Source organism: Aspergillus clavatus, genomic scaffold, assembly GCF_000002715.2.
Source record: "Aspergillus clavatus NRRL 1 1099423829806 genomic scaffold, whole genome shotgun sequence".
Taxonomy (NCBI): Eukaryota; Fungi; Ascomycota; class Eurotiomycetes; order Eurotiales; family Aspergillaceae; genus Aspergillus; species Aspergillus clavatus.
The window spans coordinates 1,885,841-1,910,138 of record NW_001517093.1 but is presented as its reverse complement, the minus strand read 5'-3'; the positions used below and the strand labels follow the sequence as shown (position 1 = coordinate 1,910,138).

Genomic DNA, 24,298 nt, shown 5'->3' with positions numbered 1-24,298 from the left:
GTCAGAAAGGTACTCCGTAGAGGGACACCAACTAGTGTTGTTGGAGCCAATTCCCTCCACAATAGACTTTTGCCAGACAAATTAAACACTAGATACCTGCAACGGGTACCCGTATGGACTGTATCTCTGTCTCCCATGGACAAAATCAGGACAATGATGAAAGTATGCTTGATAGCGCTGACCGGGAGAAGCATGGAAGCTGATCATAATGTCAGTGCGCATATGGTAATGCAGCCAAGGGGGAAAAAAAAAAGATGATGGAGGGGAAGACATGATGATTATTGCTGGAGAGCAGGCGGACCGAGGGAGGCTAATGCATTAGGATCGGCTTGACCTCGTCAGTAATCAACTTGTTACTAACCTAGTCTATCTAGATACTCAAGTGGTGAATAAGTAACAGTCGCTTCTCCGGCTTCCATCCAGTTGGTTGTCACTTGTCACCAGTCACCTGTCGAGGATCAGATGGTCTAAATAATCAAATACATGATACCTGCGGATATTCCACCCGCACCAATATCTGTTTGACGGTTCAAGAAGCATCAATATGATTGCTGGGTTCCATGCAGATCGCCTCGCAGAACGTGGACAGGGTGGGAACTGGGAACAACCGCGATGGAGTTGGTAACTTGTTAAGTTGTTGGAGACTTGAAACCCAACCGAAAACTCCTAACGCGCAGCATATAATCTTTGTGGTCTATACAGAGCGCCGTAATCATGCTACGGTAAAAGAGTCTGTCATTGATTTACTTATTGTTCAGTTTCTGATTGATATCTTATTCCTAAGATTTGGTATTTAATATCCTTACCTAGTGTGGCGAACTGGCGACAGTCGACACCCTGCTCATTCCTTCGACTGTCGAACTCAGACGGAGGGGCTGAGCGCCACACCTGGCAGATCGTCTGGATACTGGATAGTCATTCTTATTTAACTAACTCTGTGGACTACGAAGTACGAACCACATATTAGATGATTGAATGACAATGGCCAAAGGGCTAATAATCCCGAGAATTTGAATCATGGTCAAATGTCAGCAATCAACATTCGACGCTGGTCAAGTGAACCACAACCATTTGAGTAAACAGCTGTCGACAGTCGGCAGCTGAGCTATCACCCCTTGCGCCCGGTCTATCTTTACACAAGGACTTATCACCGTCAATCTGCATGCAGAGAACAACGATCTTGGTCAGGATTGATTGGGGATTTGAGACTGTCCTGCGTACATTAACCTAGATCATGATTAAGTTCGAATTCATGCAATTTCATGCGGTTGTTGCGCTCATGGGGTTTGTAAGGCAATGACATACTCCGTATTCGAGTGCAGCGTAAATATAGGTAATAAGACATCGTTGTATAGATCATTTTCCCCAACAGCTCTACTCCGTAGTATGCATTGTCAATAATTAAGGGCTGTAGGTGAATTCATATGGTGGGGAAAAAAAAAAAAAAAAAAAAAAAAAAAAAAAAGTGTAGAAGATGACGAAATACATCTAAGTGGAGGTCCCGAAGCTCCTCGTCAGGTCTATCCAGTTCAGGTCCGGTACGCCAGGTACGGAGGACTACACAAACCCCTGTTACACCATCAACAGCCAACCTCCATATTACTTTCAAGATACCGTTCCTGTCAACAAGAATCGCATCTTTTACAATTCATTTCAATCGGTACCAACTATCTTCGGAGCTCATCATCGCATTCCGCATACAATCATGTTCGCTGCTCGTCGTCTTGCTCGTGTCCCTGGGGTCATTCCCCAGAGAGCGCTCTTCCACAGCACTGCGCCCGCCTTCGTGAAGAAGGGCGATGCCATCCCCGACCTCGAAGTCCTGGTCGAGAACTCGCCTGGTAACAAGGTGAACCTCGCCAAAGAACTCAAGGGGAAGGGAATCATTCTCGGTGTCCCTGCTGCTTTTAGTACGTAGTCAATGTTCTTGCTTTTCGAGCCTCTCGGCAATATAACCCTCCGCTTGAGTCGGGTAAGCCAATGATCACACATGCTGACCGATCATCGCAGGCCCGGCTTGCTCCAGCTCCCATGTCCCCGGATACATCAACCACCCCAAGCTCAAGGAAGCGGGCCAAGTCTTTGTGGTCTCCGTCAATGACCCCTTCGTGTAAGTTCGCGACGTCGCGTCCCGTGAAGCTTCCTGCATTCCGCTGATAAACGGCGTTTAGGACCAAGGCGTGGGGCGTCTCTCTGGACCCCAACGGCAAGAGCGGCGTAAGTCCCTCCATCGCTGCCCTTACATCTACGAGTCGAACACGGGCTAAAGAGTATATAGATTCGCTTCCTGGGCGACCCGACCGGCAAGTTCTCCGAGGCGCTGGATGTGACCTTCGACAGCACTTCGATCTTCGGCAACCATCGGGGCAAGCGCTATGCGCTAGTTGTTGAGGATGGCAAGGTCAAGGAGGCGTTCATTGAGCCAGACAACACTGGCGTCGATGGTAAGTCTGACATTCCGTAGGCTCTCTAAGTTGCGCCAACGTACTGACGCATCTGCTCTAGTCTCGGCGGCCGAGAAGGTCTTGGGTTGAATAATAGTCGGTACCTTGTATTAGCAGTGTATTTAGGAACGTCTATTGATGGTACAATAATCATTCCCGCTTGCGTGTATTTATAGTAGGAGGCGATGTACACCACATGCCCTCCGCTCAATGTTCGACTGCAAGGCTACTCGAGCGCAATACAGTCCCAGTAGGATATATCAAATCCTCGAAAAAAAAAATTTGTCCCAAAACCCTTCTCTCCTGCAAGCAAAACATATCCAAGTCTGTATCCGTATTTCCATCATCTATCCGACTCACGCGCTTCCCTGTTGCAAGGCCTGCCACTGCTCGGGGGTATAACACTTTGGCGTCCAGGCATGAATCGCAGCAATCTCCGCCTTCAAGACCGAGTTCACCAACCGATGACGCGCAAGCATATTCTTCTTCTCGAACTGGGGGGAAACAATAACCGCCTGGAAAGCCTGTCCGCAGCCACCTAGAACACACGGGGAATTCAAAAAAGAAAACCCCCCCCAACAGTCAGAAAGAGAACCCAAGACTTTCATGAAGCTGATCGCTTATCGCCGGAGGAGTCTCGACACATACCCGACAGATCCTCAATCTCAACCACCTGCGCCTCAAGCTGCTCCATGAGTTTGGTCTTCAGCGAATCGGCAGTAACGCCGGCGGTTGCGTCTGCCATTGCTGCGTTGACGGCGGCGAAGGAACGTGCAGAGAGCGAAAAGGGCGAGTGCTGGCGAATGGGCGCGCGGAGAAGATATCGGCAGCTTCTGCTAAACAAGGTGGTGGTGCGGGAGTACATCAAGCGGGACTGTGAGGGTGTCTGGGGAGAGGAGTGGATAAGGAGGGAAGGACGAAGGGGGTTATTTAGGTGTGTAGGTAGCTTAGGTTTATGATTCGATTATTGGATTGAACTTAGATTGATAGTGAATTAGGTAGCCCCGGTGTGACGATACTATGTACCCGAGGGGGAAAAAATAATAGAAAAAAAAAGCGTAAGATAAGTTGGAGGAGTCAATCAGATTATCAATCTTCAGCCTTTGTGGATGACGGAATATTAATCAGTTGTAAGGTAAGTAGGTAATCCAGTTGGTTAGATTTAGACATCAGTCACGGCTAGGTAACGTGATCTTCTCCCACCTGATTCAACCCGCGGAGGTTTTTTACTCTTAGTTTGTACCCCAAACCATTTTATGGTATTTCCCCCTTACTAGGGCTAATAATAGAAGTTATTCTCTGAATAATATCTTCTATAGTATATTTAGAGTAAGATTTAGAGTGTTGATTAAAGAAATTAGAAAATATTTGAAGATACTGACTGATTCTCCGCTAGGTTAAAAGGAAATTCAAAAAAGATTTGTGGCCAATGATAATGATTTTTTTTTAAGACTGCAAGCATGCTGTGGCTTGTGGGCTGTGGCGCCAGCTATCCCCAACTCCCCTCTCTTATCGCTGCTTTGAATACATTTTGAGACAACTTCAGTACAACTTGCCTTGAGAATACACGCTTACAGTGCAGCATTATCTGCTGGATTAATCAAAAATATTTCATGAATACCTTTCTTCGGGTACCGTTCCGCCACTATTCAACAATGTCATCATACTCGTCACCTTTCACTCGGGCGGTTGTGAGCTCCATGAGAAAGCTGTATGCATTCTAATCGATGAAGTCTCCCATCACTGGGAGTCCTTGTGTCAAATGCCTAGCGGCTGACGGTATACAGCTATCCCGAGTCACTAGCAGACAAGAGCTTCGATAATACAGGCTGTAAGGGCTCTAGCGACGGTTGACCATGTTGCGACTACTCACACTGTTCCTTGTCTAGTACTTCTCGAAGCGCCCTTCAACCCAGCGCGGAGACAGAAGAACTCTGTGCTTCTGACCATTGATCTTACGAAGGCGGTAGCGGATGAAGCTATCAAACGGAAGGACTCGGTGGTGGTGGCCTACCGTAAGCACCCAAATCGTGTTTGCCATGGAGATATCACGGCATCGAGCTAATCAATCGCGTGCATCCTAGATCCCATTATCTTTCGAGGACTCAAATCCCTCACGCTCAATGACTCCCAACAACAGTCTCTCCTGAGACTCGCCCAGGAGGGCATCAGCGTGTACTCCCCGCACACCGCCGTCGACGCGACCCCCGGCGGGATGGCAGACTGGCTCTGCGACATCGTCACAGGCGCCATCGCCCCATCCACCGACTCTTCCCCCTCCGTATCCGCATCGTCCTCCAAGCACTACTCCACGCCCACCTATCCGCACCCCCAACCCGCCTCCGCCTCCCCATCCTCCGCCGTCCCCCACACGCGCAGCACAATCCATCCCTCCCCGCCTCCACTCCCAGAGGGTATGGAATCCGCTGGCATGGGCCGCCTCGTCACATTCGACACGCCGCAGCCCCTGACCGCGATCGTCGACCGCATCGCGCAAGGCGTCGGCCACCCAGGCGGCATCCCCATCGCGGTCCCGCAGTCCGTCGCCGTCGACGACATGAAGATCCGTACCATCGGCATCTGCCCGGGCTCCGGATCGAGTATCCTCCGGGGCAGTCTCCCCGACCTCCTGTTCACGGGCGAGCTGAGCCACCACGAGGCGCTGTCGGCGATCGAGCGCGGCTCGGCGGTCATTGCGCTCGCGCACTCGAACACGGAACGAGGTTTTCTGCACGCTGTCATGCGGGAGAAGCTGGCTGCGGAGCTGACGGGTGAGTGGGAGGTCCAGCGGGGGGAGGGGCTGGCGGCCTTGCAGGAGAGTACCAAGCAGGGCGGGGCGGGCGTTGTGGAGGGTCTGCAGGATGCCTACAATGACTGCGAGTGTGTGGTGGACGTTAGTGAGCGTGACCGGGATCCTTACGGGATCATGATCCGACGGGTATAGGTAGATGTCGCCTGTATCATTTTTAAGAATGAAGACGAAAAAGAAAAATTTCCGAGACCTAAGATCTATACTATACTATACTATACTATACCGTACTCAAGAGGATAGTGGCCCCAAGTCATAGACTATATACAAAAACCAAAAATACACATCACCGCTGTCAGCTAAGCAGCACCCGGATCTCACCCGTCGTTCGAGGGAAGAGCCTCCTCAATCCCATCTCCTGCTCGAGCTTCAGCTCCTCTCCCTCATGGATCTCCGCCTCATTGTCCCCATCCCCATCGACCCGTGCAATATCCACTCTCCCCGCAGCCTCATCCGCGCCGATGATCATGCCCTCCACGAACTCAAAGTCGCGACAGAACGCCTCGACTGCTTCCTCGGTGACGCTCTTGACGAACGTGGCGCTCTGCAGGCGCTTCAGGTTCTCCGTCGCATCCATGAGTGCTGAGGGGAGGAAGTCGTCCAGCTGCTGGCTGGTTGCGATGAGGGCGTCAGGCTGGAAGGCGGGGAGGGTGGCGATGGCGGCGATGTTGGGGGGTGGTTTCTTTGTTGGGAGGGTTGTGTCTGTGTCTGTATCTTCAGGGTTGGTGTCGGGTTTGGGTTTGGTGGTGGTGATGGTGGTGGTGGTGGATGGGGAGAAGGGCTCGAGGGCTGTGAGGAGGAGTCCCAGGCCTGAGGCGTCGAGGAGGTAGCGGTGCTGGATTCCGAGGAGGTCCGTGCGTAGGTCTGAGAGGGCGGTCGAGATGGGAGGTAGGTGTGTTGCGCTGGCGAAGGGGAAGGCGGAGATCGTGGAGCGCGCGGTCAGGAGGATGTTGGTTGTGTACATGGCGCGGGCGGTTGCGTCCTGAAGCTCTGTTGCGGACGACCGGGCGAGCTCGAGGTAGGGATCGAATGCGGCGCGGAGGACAGGGGTGAACTGGTTCTCGGCGGCGGGTGCGCGGTCGGCGTCTTCTGTGCCCAGCGAGGCGTCGTGGGTTTTCATGAGGGAGGTCAATGCCTCCAGGGCGTCGAGGAAGAACTCCGGTGCGCTGAGGTCCTCTGGAGGAGTCAGGGCGGAATGGTCGCTGGAGAGAACGGTGACCTGTTCACGCATGATCCTTTCGAACCGAGTAAATGCGAACTTCTCCAGTGTCTCCATCAACTCCGTCAGATTGGACTGTGGTCCCAGCAGTTTGGAGAAGGTGGCTCGGTAGAACAGGAAGAGATGGACGATCTTGTAGCAAGAGACGGGGTCGTCATGGCCCTGGATGACCAGCTCAACCCGCTGCCGTAGGGATCGAGACACCCCGATGAGATCTCGATTGACAAGATCGCTCAGAGCCTTTTGGCCGTCGAAGGAGACTTCCTCTTCCTCGTCGATACGGGACCACGGCTCGCTGCTCAGCCCGGCTTGGATGCCTTTAGCGATTTCGTCCCCATCCGCCACAAACAGAGCCTCGAGGGCTTCTCGTTCCGACACCGTGCTGGAGTGTACCCACGCGAGCATGTCGCCGACGTATCGTAGAGGATCATGGGCAGAAAACTCAATTGGTTTGACACTGCGATCACCACCAGTACCAGAGACTGCATCGGTGAGTGCATAGTGAAAGGCATCCGACAGGGCATAATCCCGCGCTTCGGCGAAGAAGTCCAAGCAGCTGTGGAACAGGCTAGGCCGTTCCGCCAGGACTCGCAGAGCACGCCTGATGGAGCTGCTAATTCGCGGATCCTCGAGATTGAGCGACTGGAACTCCTTCTGGATCCAGCGGAAAAGCTTCTGGTACGCAGAGTTTAGGGTCCTAGAGCTTTTCTCCATCAGCTCCAGACCAAGTCTCTGGTTCTCGCCCTCCAGTAAGACTTCGCAATCGTGGTGCACCTGCTTCACACGAGCGAGCACATTGAAAAAATGATCGTCGATCGGCTCTTCCAACGATGTGAGAACCGGCAATTCCTCCTCTGGGATTATGAAGTGCTTCGCGAACGCATCGAGTAGCTGCTGCTTGGTCTCGGACTCCTGCTTCTGGCTGACGAGTGCAGACGCCTCCTCAAGCACCGGGGTCGTGTCCTGCTTGGCCAGGAAGATGTGCTGTCGCATTTCCTCGCATGTCTGGTTCAAGCTCGATATCACCGCTCCGATCCGTTGCAATTGCTACTCAAGACATCAGTCACCTGCTTCAACCCCTCTTTCTGGCCTGCAACGTGGTTTGACTTACCTCTGCGACGGTCCCGAAGTCACGCACAATCTCTGCATTAGAATCCACGACTTCTTTCTGCACGTCTAATCGTAGCTGTCTCCTCGTTTCAGCCGTGTTGTGTATCCCCCGGAGACTGAGCGTCTCCAGCGCATCGCGAATGTCCGAGTCAGCATAGGAGGCCGACAGTACGCTGGTCAGTCGATTCGACAGGGCGTTTGATCGTTGAGGAGGGGGCGACAGCGGCGAAGCAGCCGGAGAAGGAGATCTCATTGACGCATGGCTGTTTGTAGCCCCATGGGGGAAGTAGCTTGCCATGTTGCGCTCGCCTGATGGCACAATTAACGGGGAAAGTGATGGGGTGATGCATCCAAAAAGGTGGTCACTGCAGCGAAAGCGGAGAGTCGGATTAAACAATAGTAGAATCTCCGCTTTCTGATCAAACAACCAATCGTCCCCGTCAATACCAGGCTCCCTAGAACAGAATAGAGGGACAGCACTACATCCGAATGCTGTGACTTGAGCTCGAGACTGATCTTCTACGGCCAAATTTTTCTGTCTTAGATCTTTCGCTGTTGAAACGCGTGTGTTTATCTATACTTCCTCACTGATGGACAGCCCGCTCCTCTCCCCCGCAAAGGCGCGTCAATCCGCCATCCAGGCCAAGGACTGGGCCTATGTAAACTCATGGCTAAGTCGCCATTATGCGCCGAATCCTATCCCGAATTTCGAGCGCAACCAAGATACCCTACGCACACTTCTCGCTTTAGCTGCTGCCAACGACGCAGCCGATGAAGAGGCAGCCTTGCTACACCGAGCGCGCGAAGAGGCGATACAAGAGTTCAAGACGCGAGAGAGCGCTGAGGAGACCCAGAAACAAGAGCTGCTGGACGAGTTGGAGCTTTGCCTAGGGGAGAGCGGGAAACGCGATCTCGACGATCTGGCAGAAACTACTGCGGCGTTGGGGGCGCTCAGCACCGAGACCAAGGACCTTGGCCAGTCCATTATCGAGCTCACCTTAGAAGAGTTCGAGATGAAGGGACAGCTGTCTGAGGTGGAAAAGATGCATAAACACCTGGAGGAGGAGTTGAGTACGCTACGGGAACAGCTTGCAGAGCTCAAGAGTGATCCTGCGTATGAAGTCTCCGGCGATTTGCCCGCACTCACGGCGGAGTGGTTGAGAGGAACCAAGATGCTCACTGCCAAGGTTGCAGAATATCACGATAGGCTTCAGGTGATGGAGAGGAACAAATATCAGGGCTTGACGATAGAGGAATTGGCTGCGGAAGAAAAGCAAATTACGCAGGCCAAGGAAACGGTCGAGTCGCTGAACCACAGAATCCAGATGTTTCACGATCTGCCCCAAGACATACAAGGCGCTCGTGCTCAGTACAAGCAGCTGGAGCGAGAGCTTGACAGACTCATTCAGCGACGAGACTCGATGTTCGAGAGACTTGTGGACCATCGATGAACTACAATTCGTACTCACAAGTACAAAACAGAAGGAAAACGAAAGGTAGGTGCAGTGTTCGAATTATTGAATCATTTCATTCGTAACAAATATTGGCATAGGATATAAACACAGGATTGCCGAAGTGATATCGTGAACTCATAACGGGATCATGATAAAAAGTCTGCCCGTGGGCGATCAATCCGCTTCCAGCGCAGCAAATCTAGTTGCCGAGACCGAGGGCGTTCTTGACCTTCTCACCGCTATACAGACAATCAGTATCTACCTGAGACATCAAGGGTAGAAGAGTGACTGCGGCAAGTACTTACACAGAGCCGGTAGCACCACCGTGGGCGTGGTTATCGTGGGAACGCTGGGTCTTATCAAAAGCCTCCTGGGTGGTAGACTTGCTGTTGTCGGTCTGCAGGCCACGAGCAACGCGGTCGCTGGTGTCGGTGACGGTCTCCTTGACCTTGTCCTGGGTGGACTTGGTGGAGTCGGGAGTGAGTTCCTCCTTGGCCTCTGCAGGGACACGTTAGCAATCTGACAAGTCAAGGGATTGACCTTTGAAGAGGGATGTATGAGGTGCATATCACATACTGGTAGAGAAATCCTTGCGACCAGCGTCAGACATGTTGATTGATTGTTTGATTGGGTTTCTTTTAGAAGAGAAAAGGAAAGTGGAAGATGGTTTGTTGGAGTTGAGAAGGCTTGTTTGATAGTAGAGTATTGTAATTGATGATGAGGAGAAAAAGGGATCTGGGGAATGAAGCAACAAGGCCCTTTATATATCTTTCTCAGGACCCTTCTTTGCGCCGTGAAACACGAATTCCATGGCCGTTCCCCCCTCCAGATGACGTCGGTGCTTGAACCTGGATCTGGAGATAAGTATGTACGCCATCAACAATCCGGATTGCGAGCATCCCAGGAACGCATTGATAGATCGATAGTACTATGGGAATTCAGGGTTCAGCACACAATCTACTACTGAGTAAGTTACCCCACGGTAAGGCCTGTACCTAACAACGCCTGGAACCTTGGGAACTTGGCCAGAGAACTGCCTCCTGGCACCAACGTCATCATTACAGGAATGATGAGGCTCGTGGAGTCGTGACGGTGGATCGGATTCTGATGCAATTAACCAGTTCCTCTATACTACTAGTAGTATTCCATTATTCCCATTATTCATGAGTTGATTCAAGCCACACGCAGTTCAAACCAAGAAAGACCCCAGTCTGGATCGATGACGTAGCGCTGAGCAGGAGCTTTGCTGGATATGGTTAGATCTGCTCTTGGCATGTTTGTGTTGTTAAGTAAGATGTTTGTATCGGAGTATCTATTTTGCCGTGCGCCGAGTAAGCTAAGCCGTTTCCGGTAAAGAAGATTCCTCGGTGCGAAACTAGAAGGCGGTGGGGGCGGACAGAATAGTCGCCGCCCGAGTCATCCGCAAGGCTGTTTGACGACCCAAAGCCACATCGATGCCTGCCTGATCTTCATTCTTCTTCTCCTCTTTGTACATCAACATCTCTCTCTCACTCTTTTTATGCGTCTGGCTGCAAGAGTGTCCTGTCGTCGACTTGAAACGACAACCATGTTGATCTGCTGCTCATCTACACATCGTTTTTGTTCTTTTCACTCTAATCTTTAGTTATTTTGATTCTTCTTCAATTACTCGAATTTGCTTATCGTTACTGACTCCATCCTTCTCCTGTTTGAACCCCGCTTTATCGTTGTTTACGCCTTTGACGCTCAGAACATAAGAACAACCATTGTATCCAAACCCATTTATCCAAACCCATTAAAAAAATACCAAACCATTCGTCAATGCCATCGTCACTGGAACCCGCTTCGAACTGGGATTTCACTCCGGTGTTCAATCTGCTTCGCTCGCCTAGTTACGACGATCGTGAGCAGTCTCGCCCAGTTCGCCACACCGCCGAATATACTCGGTCTTCTGCCAACGACTTTGCCCATCATGCTGCCAACAAACCAACCCTCGAATCTCCGAGACTAGGTGACTTTGGCCCTCTATGGGATCTACTCGGCCACAGCGGCAGCGCCGCCAGTGTCAGCCCTGTTGGGCAAACCTCGACCTCTACAACTAGTCCACAGGTCGACCAGCTTCAACCTTGCAAGCCAATTCAGATCCTCCAGAGGCCTACATCGACGGCACGTGCTCCTGGAAATGCCGAGAAGCAACCTTCGCAGACTTCTCCCATTGCCATCCCCAAAAATGTGTCCAAACCTCCAAGGGTGTTGAAGAAAGCTGTAGCGGAAAAGAGCACAGCTCACCTTAACAATGATTGCCAATCAAAAATCACTGCCGAGGTTAGCTCCTTGGAAAGTAGTACGGAGGTAGAATCGGACAGCAACTCAAGTGTTGTGTTTGATCCGCCTGTATTGAAGAAACAAACTGCATTATCCTTCATTCCAGCGCAGTTGTGTACTCCGGATCTCAGATCCGATCCGTGTGACACTCCGCCATCCTCTGTCGATGAATCGGAGGGATTCTTAACAGCCAAAACTGTCAAGAGTGTCAAGGGCTTGGCCGCCAGTCCTTTACGCGTGCAGCCCACCGCATACAAGTCAACTACTGAGAGAAGGGTTGGTCTTCTGACAAAGCTCCTAAAGAAATTCCCCGAGTATGCGGAGACCGTGGCTCAAGTTGGCCGGTCTCCAAGCACTAAGGCGAAAAACCAAGGCTCTCGGCCTATCCATGTTTTCGTTGATATGTCCAATGTGAGTTACTTTCCACCCATGTATACCAGGAACCAGCATGACTAACATTTCTGATGATATAGATCATGGTTGGTTTTCATGATTCTGTCAAAGCAGTCCGGAACATACCGGTGAAGTCACGCATCCCACGTCTGCCTCTCTCGTTTCAAAATTTTTCATTGATTCTTGAGCGTGGTCGGCCAGCTGCCAAACGAGTATTGGTGGGCTCCGACCGATTCGCAGCGATTGACGAGAGTCAAACGCTCGGCTATGAGGCAAACATCTTGGAACGGGTCCACAAGGTGAAATACCCTACCCGTCGTCAATTGAAATATCGGAAGAATCCGCAAGTGGGCGCTCAAGAACGAGGCAGTGGTTCTGAAACGAACGATATGCCCGAAGAGCGATGGGTCGAGCAGGGAGTGGACGAAATTCTACACCTGAAGATCCTGGAGAGCCTACTGGATACCGATGACTCGGCCACCATCGTCCTGGCCACCGGTGATGCAGCGGAAGCTGAATATTCAGGGGGCTTCATGAAGATGGTGGAGCGAGCACTGCAGCGCGGATGGAATGTTGAGCTCGTGAGTTTCTCGCAGGGTACGAGTTTCGCCTATCGTCAGAAGGAATTTCGTGCGAAATGGGGGAAACAGTTTCGGATCATTGCCCTGGATGAGTATGTTGAAGAGCTTCTAGATATGTGATGAAGAAATGGAATTCTGCGGGATCAGTCTCTCCGCACTTTCCCTTCCTGCGACTAGTCAGTCTATCCTTGGCACGTAATAAATCCTGATGGTGTAGATACTCCGTAGAAGGCAGCAACCGGAGCAGTATCCACCGTTGTCCTGTAAGAAGCTTCATAACAACAGCAAATCATCCTCTTTGAGCTTGCCTCAGGCTGCCTCCATTCCAAACAGTCATCGATGGCAGCTTCGACCAATCACCGCAATGGCCGCCGTTCTAGGCACGATTGGAGGCGGACGTCATTTACTCTTTTTGTCTGGCGCTGCGGAAGACCGTCCACCGTAGTCAACAACACTATACACGGAGGAAGCTGGTGATAAATAGCTTCCTGCTGGGCTATATACCATTGATTTTGGCCCTCACAGCAATCCAATCCTCATCGCATCAGTTGTGCGAAGTGCAAATCACCGCGTTGTTCTGCCCCTCTCACTACTTATCCATCGAGCTTATCAGAGCTTCCCCCGCGTCTGGAAACAAAAAATCAAAGAACAACACCGAGACCATCACTTGAACATCAACGATCAGACAATATGACTTCCTTCTCCGAGTACGCCTTCTACGGCGGTGCCATCCAGGGCGCCATCCCCACCGGCTGGGTTGACGGAAGGTAAGCCATCCACTCCCCTCCCGTCTCCTTTCAACCAAACACGCAGGAAACTAACCTCATCACTCCCCGCAACCACAGCACCCTCCGCGAAGTCCCCGACCACCAAGAACTCTTCCTCTCCCCCAGCACCCTCTCCAACCTGATCCTCGAGATCAACCAGCGCGTCACCCAAGAGCAGGCCCTCTCCGCGCTCGACGAGCAGTCCGCCCTCCGCGGCGGCATCCCCGCCACCCCAGAGACAATCGACAAAGCCGCCGCAATCTACCACCTCCGCGACCTCTGCGACGAAGATGACCAGCTGCAGGTGGTACTTGCGCCGGCCGCCGTCTCGATGGCGCGGATCCCTGCGTCCCGCGCCTACAAGGGCGTCGTGCAGATAACCTCACCGAAGCAGCAGCGCAGGGACACCAACACCAACACCAACACGGGGCGCGTCCCTGTATCTGTATCTGTGGGCGGGGCGGCCGCGGGCTCTAGTATCGACGGTCCGCGGACGTCGCGTGTGACGTGCCACTATCTGCTGGTGCGGTTGGAGGAGCAGGAGTCGGATGTGCTGGTGTTCTATAATGTGCCGCATGAGGAATTTGATTTGGCGGGGGATCCGCGCGGGCTGTCGAGGGAGGAAGAGGTTGCGGCTGAGGGGATTGATAAGATGGTGGAGACGTTGGAGGTGAAGGATTGGGGGCTGTTTGCTTAGGGTCTTTGGGGGGATGGAGGATGAAGAGGGATGGGCTTGAGTTCTGGACGAAGAGTTGCAGACAGAAAAGTGGGTGGTTTATTCGGCAGATGGGCACGAGGATACGGGCTTATTTGATTTGATATGGCACAGGCCGGGCAAAAAGAAAAAATCGATGGAGGACAATGGAGGTTTCGTCTACAAAAGGGACTTGGAAGCAATGCGACTTTCTGCGGAAGTATGGTTAGGGATATATAGATAAACAATGGGTAGCTCCCAATTCTAATGAATCAAAATGAATCAACGATAAGCAGGTCCACATCTGAAAATAAAGATACGTTTGTTGGCCTTCAGTTGGTATGTATATACAACATTAGAAAGGATGAAGCAGGGATTCTCAGTATGTAGTAGGTAGTATGAAGTTATCTCATGAAATTATCGTAAGGAGCGTCAATATGTCGAAATAGATACACACACACACAAAGTCTCTGTCCAAGATAGAGAACCGGTCACATCAAGGAACAATAAACCCGCCATCCTCAAGTCCAACTAACTGTACAAGCTGACTTCCCCAAGGATACCCGCCACGTCCTCGACCGTCTTCTTCTCGAACCGCTCCGAGCTCTGCAGCGGCTTCTTCCTCGGCGAGACGTTTCTCGGCTTCGGCTTGATCTGCTGCAGGAGGCCTTTGCATTTCCCACAGCGCGACTTGGTGGTGTCGATGCTCTTCGAGTGCCGTCCATAGTTCTGCCCGCAGTCCACGCAGCTCCAGACATACTTGTAGTCGATCTGGTAGCTGTGCTTGGTCGTCACCTCCACCTGTCCGCCGTAGACGGGGTGGTCCTTCAGCGCCTCTTTGCACCGGCGACCCCATTGCTTGAAGCTCGCCCCGTGGGGGTTGTTATGCACGTTCGAGATCATGTAGTTGGCCAGATGGCAGTACTCGTGCGCCAGTGTGTTGAGCAAGCGATGTTCGTTGTCGATGATGCGCTCTGCCAGCTCAATCGTTGCGTGTTGCTTGGTAAGGGTTGATGGCTCGGATCCGCTGTCAGATGCCCGAGGCTTCTTCTCCGTTCGTTCTCGTTTCCAGACAGCACGGCCCGCAGTCGTTAATAGGCTCTTGCTCCAGACAATCCGGACACCACCCGTTTCCTCTGCAAGTTTCTGGACCTGGCCTCCAGAGACCGCGTCGTCTAGAACCTTGAGGAAATCGCTGGCGATTTGCGCTTTCTTTTCATCGAACGACTTCTTCCGCGCGAGGTCGGCTTTCTTTTTCTCTGTCTCTGCTCGCTTCAGGGCTGTCTTGCTTGGGGTTTTGGGCTCCTTTTGCCCCTTTTGGGGCTTGCGCATGTTGTCGGGTCTTGTATCACCACTTGTATCTGCATCAGAGTCATCAAACTCCCGTAGCACATGCTCTAGGGCAGCTCCCTCTTTACGCGGTGAGTGTCGGTCGACCCAATCGTTGATGACTTCCTGGCTCCAGAAGGCATCAACGCTCTCACGATACGGGGTGGGTGGTATGTGGATTCTCTCCTTCGTTGGCGATCTGAGAAGGCTTTTAGAGGGACTAGGCGGTGGTGTCCCCAGAATGACTTCTACTTCCTGTAGTTTCTCTGCTGGAGAAGCGGAATCTTCCGTAAATCTGATGGACTGTTAGCCGGGTAACTGTGCGAGAAGAATTGAACGAGACTTACTCAAAGAGGTCTTTCGGTAGTTGGTCGGCAGGGTCATTGTCTTCTAGAGTCAGGTTGTGGATCTCTTCAGAGATCCCGCCGTCCTTCTGGGACCACCTCTTTGATTCTACTTGCAGCTTGGACGCTGGCACTGTCATTGCGGCTGGCAGAGAAGGTTCCAAGCGAAGCTCTTCTCCGTATGATACGGCCAATGCCTCCTCCACCTGTACCTCTAGGTTCTGCCGTCTGCCTCTCATCAACCTTCTCCTTGGTCTAGGCGGAGAGATGACCTTCTTCTGGATTTCCTCCTCCTCTGAATCTTCTTCAGATGTTGCATGGTAGCTCAATTCCTCGTCGTCGCTGACAATGAAATCTTCAAGCGAGCCCAGACTATCATCATGGCTGCCGTCATCGTCTTCAGATACAGTCTCCTGAGTCTGACGGTACTTGAGAAATTTGTGGTGGTCGCCGTCCTTCGCCCGGTCCTGCCGGGCATTTCTCCTCGCGGGCGACTGCCGCGTCGAGGCGTTAGAGGAATGTCTTGATATCGTAGGCGTGGTATCCTCCTCTTCCTCGTCAACGGGGTCGTTCTCCTTGGCGTAGTCGTATGTTTCCAACTTCTGGGCCGGCCGGTTGCGAGGCTGCTGCGACAAAGGAAGCAACAGCGAATTAACATGCGCCAGCTTGAGAGGTTTCGACGGCTTCGGTTTGTCTCCACGGGCGAGACGCGGTGAGAAGTCGTTCTCGTGGTCCACGTCGCTCAGCCCATCGCTGTCGGGGAGGATATCGAAACTGGCTATCGGCGTCTTTCCCGATCTCTGCGATCCGCTTCGTTCGAGCGGCCGTCTCTCCGCGAGTCCATGGGATCTCTGCTTGGGGTGTGTCTCCTTCGTGGTTGTCCATTGTTCCTGCCTGTCTGTGTCCGCCGCGGCCGTGGGGAAGCGCTCCCCGAATAAGCGTCGGATGGAGATATGCTGTCCCTTCTTGTCGGATAATTTAGTGAGCCTCCGGGCATCGACCCTCTTCGCTGGCGTCGCATTAAGTCGGGCCATGTTTTTTATTGCTGCGGTTTATTCCGGCACTAATGTAGGTACTGTCTCGTATCTGTGGCCGGTGACCACCGCCGTCAAATGAGCGGAACGACGAGGGCGCGCGGGAATTCTCTTCTTCAATGTATCTTTGCGGTTTTGTTCTGATCTGCTTCTATACATCGTTCAGCCGCTCGCCAGTTGAAGTCTCTCGTGTTGATAAACCGGTTGTAGACTCGGTAGTAGGCTTGGTTGACATGGCAACCGCATCCAGGTGACCCGGCGGTTGGTGTAACAGACCGGCAGCACACAGAGTCCTATCTGTAGTTAGACTGTCTATATGCAGTGATTATCTGTTCGGAGACTGGTCTACTTACTGCTGCCTACACGTTAACTCTATTATTGGCATCTCTGTTGCAAAATACACATCTACGACTTGGCGACAAAAAAATCAAAACAGAAAAAATAAATGGCCCGAGCCGCGGATCGAACGCGGGACCTCTCGCAGATATGCTTGGGTTAATCCCTAAGCGAGGATCATACCACTAGACCACCCGGGCCGCTTGTTGAAAAATGCAATCTAGTTTGACAATATGTACCTGCCTGCAAAAACAAAGAGCAATGAGAATGGGTGCTCCATCGCTCTTGTGTCAACTCATCTAGTCTCGCGATACATCCATGGTTAAACATAATTTATCGATTTGTTTGGTATTCTGAATTGTTCTTTTAGGGCGCCGGGATGAGGCTTGTTAGTCAATCTTTCTGGCCAATGTGTAATGTTCTTGTTCATAGCACTTCAGAGCCGGTATATATATATATATATACCTCCGTTAATTACCAATAAACGACCGGGGAGTGATACATCTCGACATCCTTGAAAACTCGGTTGACAAAAAATACAATAGCCCCCCCAAACGGAGTCAGAAAACACAGAATGGCATCACAGCAGCGAAGCAATGCTCCCAACTAATATTACATGCAAAGTCGGGTGCCTAGAGAAGAACCATGCCTGCACCAGCAACCATGGCAGCAACCACATACAGGCCAAGCTGCAGGAAACCAACATTGACAGTGCCAGGAGCATTCATATATGCCGCGCCCTTAGAGCTAGATGCTGAAGCACTGCCAGAGGAGCCGGCGCTGCCAGCAACCCCCGTAGGGGAGCTGGTGACTGTTCCAGCACCAGAGGGGCCAGCCTCTTTCAGGAGATTGGAGCAAGTGCCACTGGGACTGCTTGAAGTGCGAGTGGACGCGGCGCCGTTGAAGTCGCAGGCAGATTGGGCATTGCCCTTGGCGGACTGTTGCTTGTAGTAGAGGTTCATGGCGTAGGACAGCTGCTGCTTGGGGCTGCACACACTGTACGCTCCGTAGTCGCCGGTGGTAGCGTTGGTGGTGACTCCGTCGCAGACATGGTAGCCGCAGACTGTCTCGAAGAGATCCTCGATCTTGTCGTCTCCCACGCTGTCCTTCAGAGCACAACTCAGGCTATCCTCCATGCAGGAGCAGAGGTCGCCGTTGGGAGAAGGGGGAAGAGGGGTGGCAGCCGCACGCCAGTCGCCGTTGACCGAGGGGCAGGACCGGAGGGCGCTGTTTGTCGGAGAGTAGTCGCCCTTCTTGGTGCCGGACGGCGTGGCGCTGGCTAACTGCTCGGATAGGTAGCTGTAGTCTGACTTGGTGCTCACCTTGTCGCCATCAATTTTCACCAGTCCTGGACAGACTGTCAGTAAAACGACCAGCACACGTGCTTCCACCTCGCCCGGCGGTGAGATGACATACCGTAGTTGTTCTCCTCCTGGAAGTACATGTAGACAATTCCTCCAGACCAGACATCTGCCATCTTGGGTCCATAGAGTGCCTCAACTTCGGTGAACTTGCGGGGGTTAACAGCATTGCAGCCATACTCGGCGAAGAAAACCGGGACAGAGTAATCTTTGAACTCCTCCGTCCGAGTCGAAAAGCCAGACTTCTCATAGCTGGAGTCACCGCACCAGGAGTAGATGTTGTAGCCCCAGAAATCGATACTGTCCTCCGCATCACCGCAATTAAAGTAGTCGGCCATCTTCTCACGGATGTCGGAATCGTCATTGGTGGCATAGCCGACTCCCATGGGGCGATAGTTCTTCGCCTTGATGTACGCCTTCATATCTCTCACAGCAGCCTTGACAAAGGCACTGGCATCCGTGGTCTGCTTTGTGTTGGACACCTCGTTGCCGGCAAAGAAGCCAATGACATTAGTATATTTAGCCAGCGAATCCACCACTGTGACGTATCGATTGAACAGATCGCTGTCCCACTTTGGGTTGTTGCGAACAATGGACTCTCCAGGAGACGACAAATCCGCAATCACATAAATCCCGGCCGCACTGAGGAGATCCATGCATGTCGTGTGGTCCGCAGTCGGGTCGATGGCGTAGACTCGAATCGCATTAGCACCCAGCTTCTCCAGATAAGGGACGTCCCGCTTGCAGGCATCAGCATCAGCTAGGGGATCTTTGAAGTTGTTGGAGGAGGATTTGTCGCCGGAGTACTCCTGCTGGTAGGCAACACCCCGAATGTAGAATTGGGTATCATTGCTTTTGTAAAAGAACTTCGACCCCTTGATGACGATGGGATCTACGTCTACGGCAAAGGCCGTGCTCGCAGCCAGCATCGCGCCCGCGACGACACTGCCAAACCTCATAGTTGATGTTTGATAGCGGGGGTATTATCAGGAGCACGGCTTGGCCTTGTCGGTATACGAACGGAAAGAGTGATCAATATCGTACACACCGCAATTAAGTAGAAAAAAGATACAGACTTGGCGAGAAGCGAATGATTGACTTAGAAGGTAAATATAGGAACGTTTGGAACAGATTCAAAGGAATGAAAGTCGGTTGAAGAAACGACGGTAAGTGACGATGTCGATATGACGACTGCAGAAACAAGCAACGAGAGCAAGGACAACGAGGAATCGGTTGAAAAGAGACTGAGCCAGCTCAGGCGCGAGACTTACTCTTCTATCTCTGTGGCAGGGGATGCCCACGACTCTGAGACTTTGGGGTAGAGAGCCACATCCCTCTCGCTCCACTGCGGTCCAAGTAGGCTGGGACGGGACAATCGTCTAAAAACCCACTGTTGCATGTGTCCTAGACAGGATCAACACTGGTCACAGGTGATAGTCAGTGATCTCCGCATCTTCGAAGCCTAACATTCGTTCAGAAGCACGATGTGGTTTCTTCCACTGCGGCGATACTGATATCAGAGGGTCAGCGGAACGCGCAATGCAGGTCCACAGCCCGGATGATCAGGGGTCTAGGACTGTAGGACCATTTGAATCCAGCATCGTGGGCTCATTGGGGGCGCAACAAAAAAACCTTATTTGATCGTCAGTGATAGCCTGCTGCAACCGTTGTTATATTAAAGGCAGACCTGTGGGAGGATAGTGTTTGTCTTGGTTACCCGCCCACCCAACACCCATCGAGTCAGCTGTCTGTCCTAGGTGGGAGGTGGGTGAGGATGGAGTAGGTATGGGAAGAAGACTCGAGGAGCGAGAACTGTCGGACAAGCGCATTGTTGAGGAAACCTTCTCTCGACCTTTGAGTCTCAGATGCACTCAGAAGCGTGCTCATTCTACTGGTGAACACATTGATGGGTTTGATGTCCAACAGCTCGACGAATCCCCCAAGAACAGCCAGCACAACATCATCGCCCAGAAGATCCCATCCTCTGAATTAGTCATCCAGGCAACTGGTGAGCCTCTGCATTCAGATGTATGTTGCATTCTTTTGCCTTTGCCTCAGAGAAACGATGACACAAGTGTCTTTATCAACGATCTGCACAGGCAGTGAGGTACGTCCACGATCGAATTACTCGAAGCTGGATCGAAGTATTGGAATAAGCCGAGCGCTCGCAAGCAGTAGATGGCCATAGTATTGTGTGTAATTGTAGTCCAAGGCGTTCTCTCAGATAATTCAAAGCCTGCTTTCAAAGATAGGTAGACACCACGCGGAAGACCTTGTCTGTGAGAGGCACTGCAACTAGATTAGATACACAGTACTGATTACAACGAAAGTAGGCCACCACGCTATGCCCTCTACGCTGGACGCCAAAAGTCCTACTCGGGGCATCATCCCCTGACCGACTAAATCCAACTGTCTATCCAACTCCCGGTTCCCGAGACATGTCAAAAGGAGCCGTTATAAGCTTATATCTGCCACCCGCGGCTGTTGTCTTGCCTTGGCTTTAGCCTCGAATATATTGGTAGTAGGGGCACAAAGGAAGCGAAATTACAGATCGCTGAACGGCTAAAGAACGCCAGCGGGTTGTACCTATATATTATACTCTGTACTATCATAGTGCATCCAGAAACTCTAAGCAGCAGGAAGGTTAGCTTCAAAATTGAAGCCTGGGTTGAAAACTTGAAATGAATGCAATAATGTGGTGAGTGGTGGCTGGCGTGTGGACCACCGAATCCAACAATAATGAAACCTGAAATGTTGGACATCCCCTTTTTTTTTTTTTTTCACCTTCCATGTCTGTGTGAGTGCAACCAGGTCAGAGCTGATTTCTCAATCTCAACTTGCCACCAATGGATATGAGCAGCTTCACAGATATGATTGGCTTGCGGAGCATAACCATCCGCCCCACTATTTCCACTTGGCGATCCATATTTCTCAGCCACTTTTATTTCAAGCATCAAAGATTGGCTTATAATTGAAACCATGAAACTCGCTAATTAAACTAGATCCCACCAGTCAAGTCGGTGTATGTAAATTGTAAAGCAAAGTACTCCGTAAGTACTTGATCACTGAGTAAGTATACGGAGTAGGTAGTGGGATACTGCATGGTATTATTATTCCGTAGGTTCCTATTAGTTGTTGCAAGGTGGTTCCTGTAACTATTCTGGTATCTCTGCAGGTGGGTATTTCCTTAGCGCACAATTGCTGTGCAGGGCATCTTCTTCCATAATTTTCTATATAACCGTAATAATCCAAGGCTTCATTGGGAGAACTTCAAGGTTGTGTTCATCTACTTGAAAGTGCTTGTCGGTTCACTCTTAATGTGTGCTATGAACCAGACACGTGGGAGTCTTCAGATAGAGATGCATTTTGGCCTGCAAGGGGAAGGGGAGTTAGTTAAGCATATTGAAACAACCCAAGAGTGAGCCAGCACTCAGCAGTCAGTCAGCAGCCATTGCTATTACGCCACAGAATTACTGTACATATGTACATGTGGCTAGAGAAGCAGGTACCTGAAATAAGTACCATACCCTAGGAACACTAACCATAGTCCATACCTAAGGTAATACCCGTATCCAAGGTAAAATATGCACTTGGTATGCGCAACGGTCAGACCATAAAAGACATGGCTTTTGGAATCCCTTATCCATCCGACCCAGCCTCATCAAGCCTGGTTGATAATGCTTCGATCCGAAGAGAATGGAAGAATCTCAACAGAAAAGAAGTACTCAAGGAGTCTTGTGTGTATGTGATGATGGGAGAATGGTACACAGTAAGTGGTAAATAAAGCTCGGTGATCGGTACCATGGATGTGGAATTGTCAATTTCCGATCATTATTGAGATTTGGAGATATTTTTGGAAACCCAGTACTCCATACGGGGTATCAGGTCTCAACTCTCAAGACCCAAATTTGCAGAGAAAACACGACACAATTCACAGGATTCTATAAAAAATTTGCTCCAAAACTCTATCATTGTACTTACATTGAATATGAGGACCAAACCTTTGCTTGGAGAATAATCCCAGAGATTTCCAGGAAACTCTGTACAAGCAAGTTTATCAATGTGAGCACCTCATTACATCATAGATAGCATCGGTAATTTTCAAGCGCCATGGGAAACACTAAGGAATCGAAGTACTTAATCAGTCACCACTAGGTCGAATCCAATCTGATATGGTTCATCCTGTCAAGCAGACAGACAATCTATCTATTTATACTGGGGAAAAGGAATAATTGATTAATAGTAGCATCGGATCGGATATTCAAATCACTATCATATTGATAGTTTGATACCCCTTTTATCAGAACTGCCAGCAAGAAATAATGAACAAGGATTTTGCTGGCAACCTGTCATAAAGGGATTGGATGGAATCATATCATTATCAGCAGATTGGACTGCAAATCTTCATATCCGAATCTACCACTCAAAAACAGCTGACCAACAAGATGTATGCACAGGCTCTGCTTCTGCTGTCCGAGAACCGGGGATTCTTTGCTGATTTGCTGCAGTTCTTCGCCAGACTCCATAAAAGGATAGCCTCATAGATAGATTTTCAAGCAGAAAGATGGAACGACCAGCGCATCTCTCTAGGGCCTAGGCTCCATCATGCTGTTTCACTTTTCAAAAGTCAAATGTGTAGTCTAACTAACTAGTTCTCTGTGAAGTGGCAAATGGATCTTCGATCCGCAGCCACCGCAAACATACTCTTATCCAGAGGAAGCTGACTCACGCATAATCAGGGGATGCACAGAGTACGTAAGTTTGCCGCGAGATAAGTTTGCTTGCATCTTGCGTCGAGTTCGATCCATTGATGGGCCCATCAATGGGAGATCAAAGTTTGAACACATTCTGAAGTTTAAAACTGTTGAGCGACTTGGATATTCTACACAGTAGTTCTAGTGATGCTGCGATGGGGCTTTCCATTGCTACAATTGGTACAAGTTTTGAGATTACGCTGCTTAGTCTTTCATGATCTGCTTGCAGATATTTTTTAAGAAGACATCGGTTTCAAGCAGAGAAACTCGTACTTGGGTGATGAATTCACGAAAACCACTGGCTGTTGGTCAACTGGTGGACTGATCTGTGCACTCATCAAGGCAACTACCATGGTACGCTGAACATTCAGTCCACGCGGCTACTCTAACCATCTTCACCACCAAGTGGACATCAATAATAAACAAAATATAACTTTTCCCCCCTGTTCCGCAGCTCGACCGCATAGCGACGCATTCATGAGGTTGCCACTCAAATTCATGCTGGCGCGGGGCCGGATATATCAGAAAAATCCATTGTCTGCCCAGAAGAGGAATGGTCCGAATACCTCCCTGCATACCAGTAACTACCTCGATGGACTGCCTGGAGGAGGAGAGGAACCCCGTAAAACAAATACCACCGGGGGGGTTATTGTAATTACGTACAATTTGTCCTCAATTATTGTGGTCGCGTCCCAAGACTCAAGAGTCAGAGACGTGGGCGTGGACTGGGTCTGGTTTCAGGGGCCGCCCGGCGCTATCAGCTTCCACGGGTTCCGAAGCCCAAGATGGCTGGTCATTTGTTGCCGCGAGCCCACCTCGCGCATTAGCTTGCCTAAACATCAAATCTGAACCTGTTTAATATGCTTGAATGGTCTGCTGGGGATCTTAGAAAACCTGGAAAGCCAGCAATCCAGCACACTCACTATGTTTTAGCGGAAATTATAGATAGGAAGAAAGAAAGAAATGAAGCCCTAATACCAATCAATTTATCTGAGAAGGTCTATGGCTCTTGGGTTTGATAGCACATCGAGTGGTGAATGAACAGCTTTGCAGGCAGTAGATCGACTCTAAATTAAGGGATAGGGAGGTACTGCTGAACCACAGAGAATCGAGCTGACAGCCCGGATGACCAATGTATTGAAATGTATTGAAACTGGAAACCATACACAAGTACCTACCTAGGTAACTAGGTACTACTGTATAGTGTATACACCTGGGGCAGTTGGGGAATGGACTCTGCCAAAATTACGTCAAAATTACCTGAGTGGTACCTTTCAAAGGTACCTAGGTACTAGGTGCGAGGTACCATACTCCATACGTACCAGACACTGATACAATTGTGTACATTATGGGCCCCAATGAGGT

At 50.8% G+C, this 24,298-nt stretch overlaps 10 protein-coding genes and 1 non-coding gene across 11 annotated transcripts, besides 6 other annotated features; 5 read left to right on the top strand and 6 right to left on the bottom strand.

Moving 5' to 3' along the window:
* Nucleotides 1–1,433: 1,433 nt before the first annotated feature.
* Nucleotides 1,434–1,465: a microsatellite.
* Nucleotides 1,435–1,465: a microsatellite.
* A 240-nt stretch (nt 1,466–1,705) lies between these two features.
* On the top strand, nt 1,706–2,534 carry ACLA_085760 (peroxiredoxin family protein; the record flags this gene model as incomplete). Its single annotated transcript, XM_001268304.1, has 5 exons — nt 1,706–1,910; nt 2,011–2,110; nt 2,172–2,217; nt 2,279–2,444; nt 2,506–2,534. 5 exons carry the CDS (start codon nt 1,706–1,708, stop codon nt 2,532–2,534), a joined length of 546 nt encoding a protein of 181 aa, XP_001268305.1.
* A 266-nt stretch (nt 2,535–2,800) lies between these two features.
* On the bottom strand, nt 2,801–3,189 carry ACLA_085750 (BolA family protein; the record flags this gene model as incomplete). Its single annotated transcript, XM_001268303.1, has 2 exons — nt 2,801–2,982; nt 3,093–3,189. 2 exons carry the CDS (start codon nt 3,187–3,189, stop codon nt 2,801–2,803), a joined length of 279 nt encoding a protein of 92 aa, XP_001268304.1.
* Nucleotides 3,190–4,099: 910 nt separating this feature from the next.
* ACLA_085740 (Nif3-like dinuclear metal center hexameric protein) lies at nt 4,100–5,388 on the top strand (the record flags this gene model as incomplete). Its single annotated transcript, XM_001268302.1, has 4 exons — nt 4,100–4,155; nt 4,232–4,275; nt 4,334–4,459; nt 4,529–5,388. The coding sequence occupies 4 exons, from the start codon at nt 4,100–4,102 to the stop codon at nt 5,386–5,388; spliced, it is 1,086 nt and encodes a 361-aa protein (XP_001268303.1).
* A 65-nt stretch (nt 5,389–5,453) lies between these two features.
* Nucleotides 5,454–5,485: a microsatellite.
* Nucleotides 5,455–5,479: a microsatellite.
* Nucleotides 5,486–5,548: 63 nt separating the features above from the next.
* Nucleotides 5,549–7,880, bottom strand: cog6 (Golgi transport complex subunit COG6; the record flags this gene model as incomplete). Its single annotated transcript, XM_001268301.1, has 2 exons — nt 5,549–7,519; nt 7,584–7,880. 2 exons carry the CDS (start codon nt 7,878–7,880, stop codon nt 5,549–5,551), a joined length of 2,268 nt encoding a protein of 755 aa, XP_001268302.1.
* Nucleotides 5,995–6,021: a microsatellite.
* A 292-nt stretch (nt 7,881–8,172) lies between the features above and the next one.
* Nucleotides 8,173–9,033, top strand: ACLA_085720 (uncharacterized protein; the record flags this gene model as incomplete). The annotated part of the gene is made up of 1 exon (XM_001268300.1): nt 8,173–9,033. The coding sequence occupies one exon, from the start codon at nt 8,173–8,175 to the stop codon at nt 9,031–9,033; it is 861 nt and encodes a 286-aa protein (XP_001268301.1).
* A 202-nt stretch (nt 9,034–9,235) lies between these two features.
* ACLA_085710 (heat shock 9/12 family protein) lies at nt 9,236–9,646 on the bottom strand (the record flags this gene model as incomplete). Its single annotated transcript, XM_001268299.1, has 3 exons — nt 9,236–9,275; nt 9,342–9,534; nt 9,613–9,646. The coding sequence occupies 3 exons, from the start codon at nt 9,644–9,646 to the stop codon at nt 9,236–9,238; spliced, it is 267 nt and encodes an 88-aa protein (XP_001268300.1).
* Nucleotides 9,647–10,779: 1,133 nt separating this feature from the next.
* Nucleotides 10,780–10,812: a microsatellite.
* Nucleotides 10,813–10,836: 24 nt separating this feature from the next.
* ACLA_085700 (NYN domain-containing protein) lies at nt 10,837–12,434 on the top strand (the record flags this gene model as incomplete). The annotated part of the gene is made up of 2 exons (XM_001268298.1): nt 10,837–11,751; nt 11,814–12,434. The coding sequence occupies 2 exons, from the start codon at nt 10,837–10,839 to the stop codon at nt 12,432–12,434; spliced, it is 1,536 nt and encodes a 511-aa protein (XP_001268299.1).
* Nucleotides 12,435–13,004: 570 nt separating this feature from the next.
* On the top strand, nt 13,005–13,778 carry mog1 (Ran GTPase-binding protein MOG1; the record flags this gene model as incomplete). The annotated part of the gene is made up of 2 exons (XM_001268297.1): nt 13,005–13,081; nt 13,160–13,778. 2 exons carry the CDS (start codon nt 13,005–13,007, stop codon nt 13,776–13,778), a joined length of 696 nt encoding a protein of 231 aa, XP_001268298.1.
* Nucleotides 13,779–14,306: 528 nt separating this feature from the next.
* Nucleotides 14,307–16,482, bottom strand: ACLA_085680 (SprT family zinc-dependent metalloprotease; the record flags this gene model as incomplete). Its single annotated transcript, XM_001268296.1, has 2 exons — nt 14,307–15,399; nt 15,452–16,482. 2 exons carry the CDS (start codon nt 16,480–16,482, stop codon nt 14,307–14,309), a joined length of 2,124 nt encoding a protein of 707 aa, XP_001268297.1.
* Nucleotides 16,483–16,929: 447 nt separating this feature from the next.
* On the bottom strand, nt 16,930–17,018 carry ACLA_085670. The gene has a single exon. It is a non-coding gene; the product is annotated as a tRNA-Pro (tRNA).
* Nucleotides 17,019–17,450: 432 nt separating this feature from the next.
* ACLA_085660 (glycoside hydrolase family 72 protein) lies at nt 17,451–19,138 on the bottom strand (the record flags this gene model as incomplete). Its single annotated transcript, XM_001268295.1, has 2 exons — nt 17,451–18,166; nt 18,235–19,138. 2 exons carry the CDS (start codon nt 19,136–19,138, stop codon nt 17,451–17,453), a joined length of 1,620 nt encoding a protein of 539 aa, XP_001268296.1.
* Nucleotides 19,139–24,298: the final 5,160 nt, after the last annotated feature.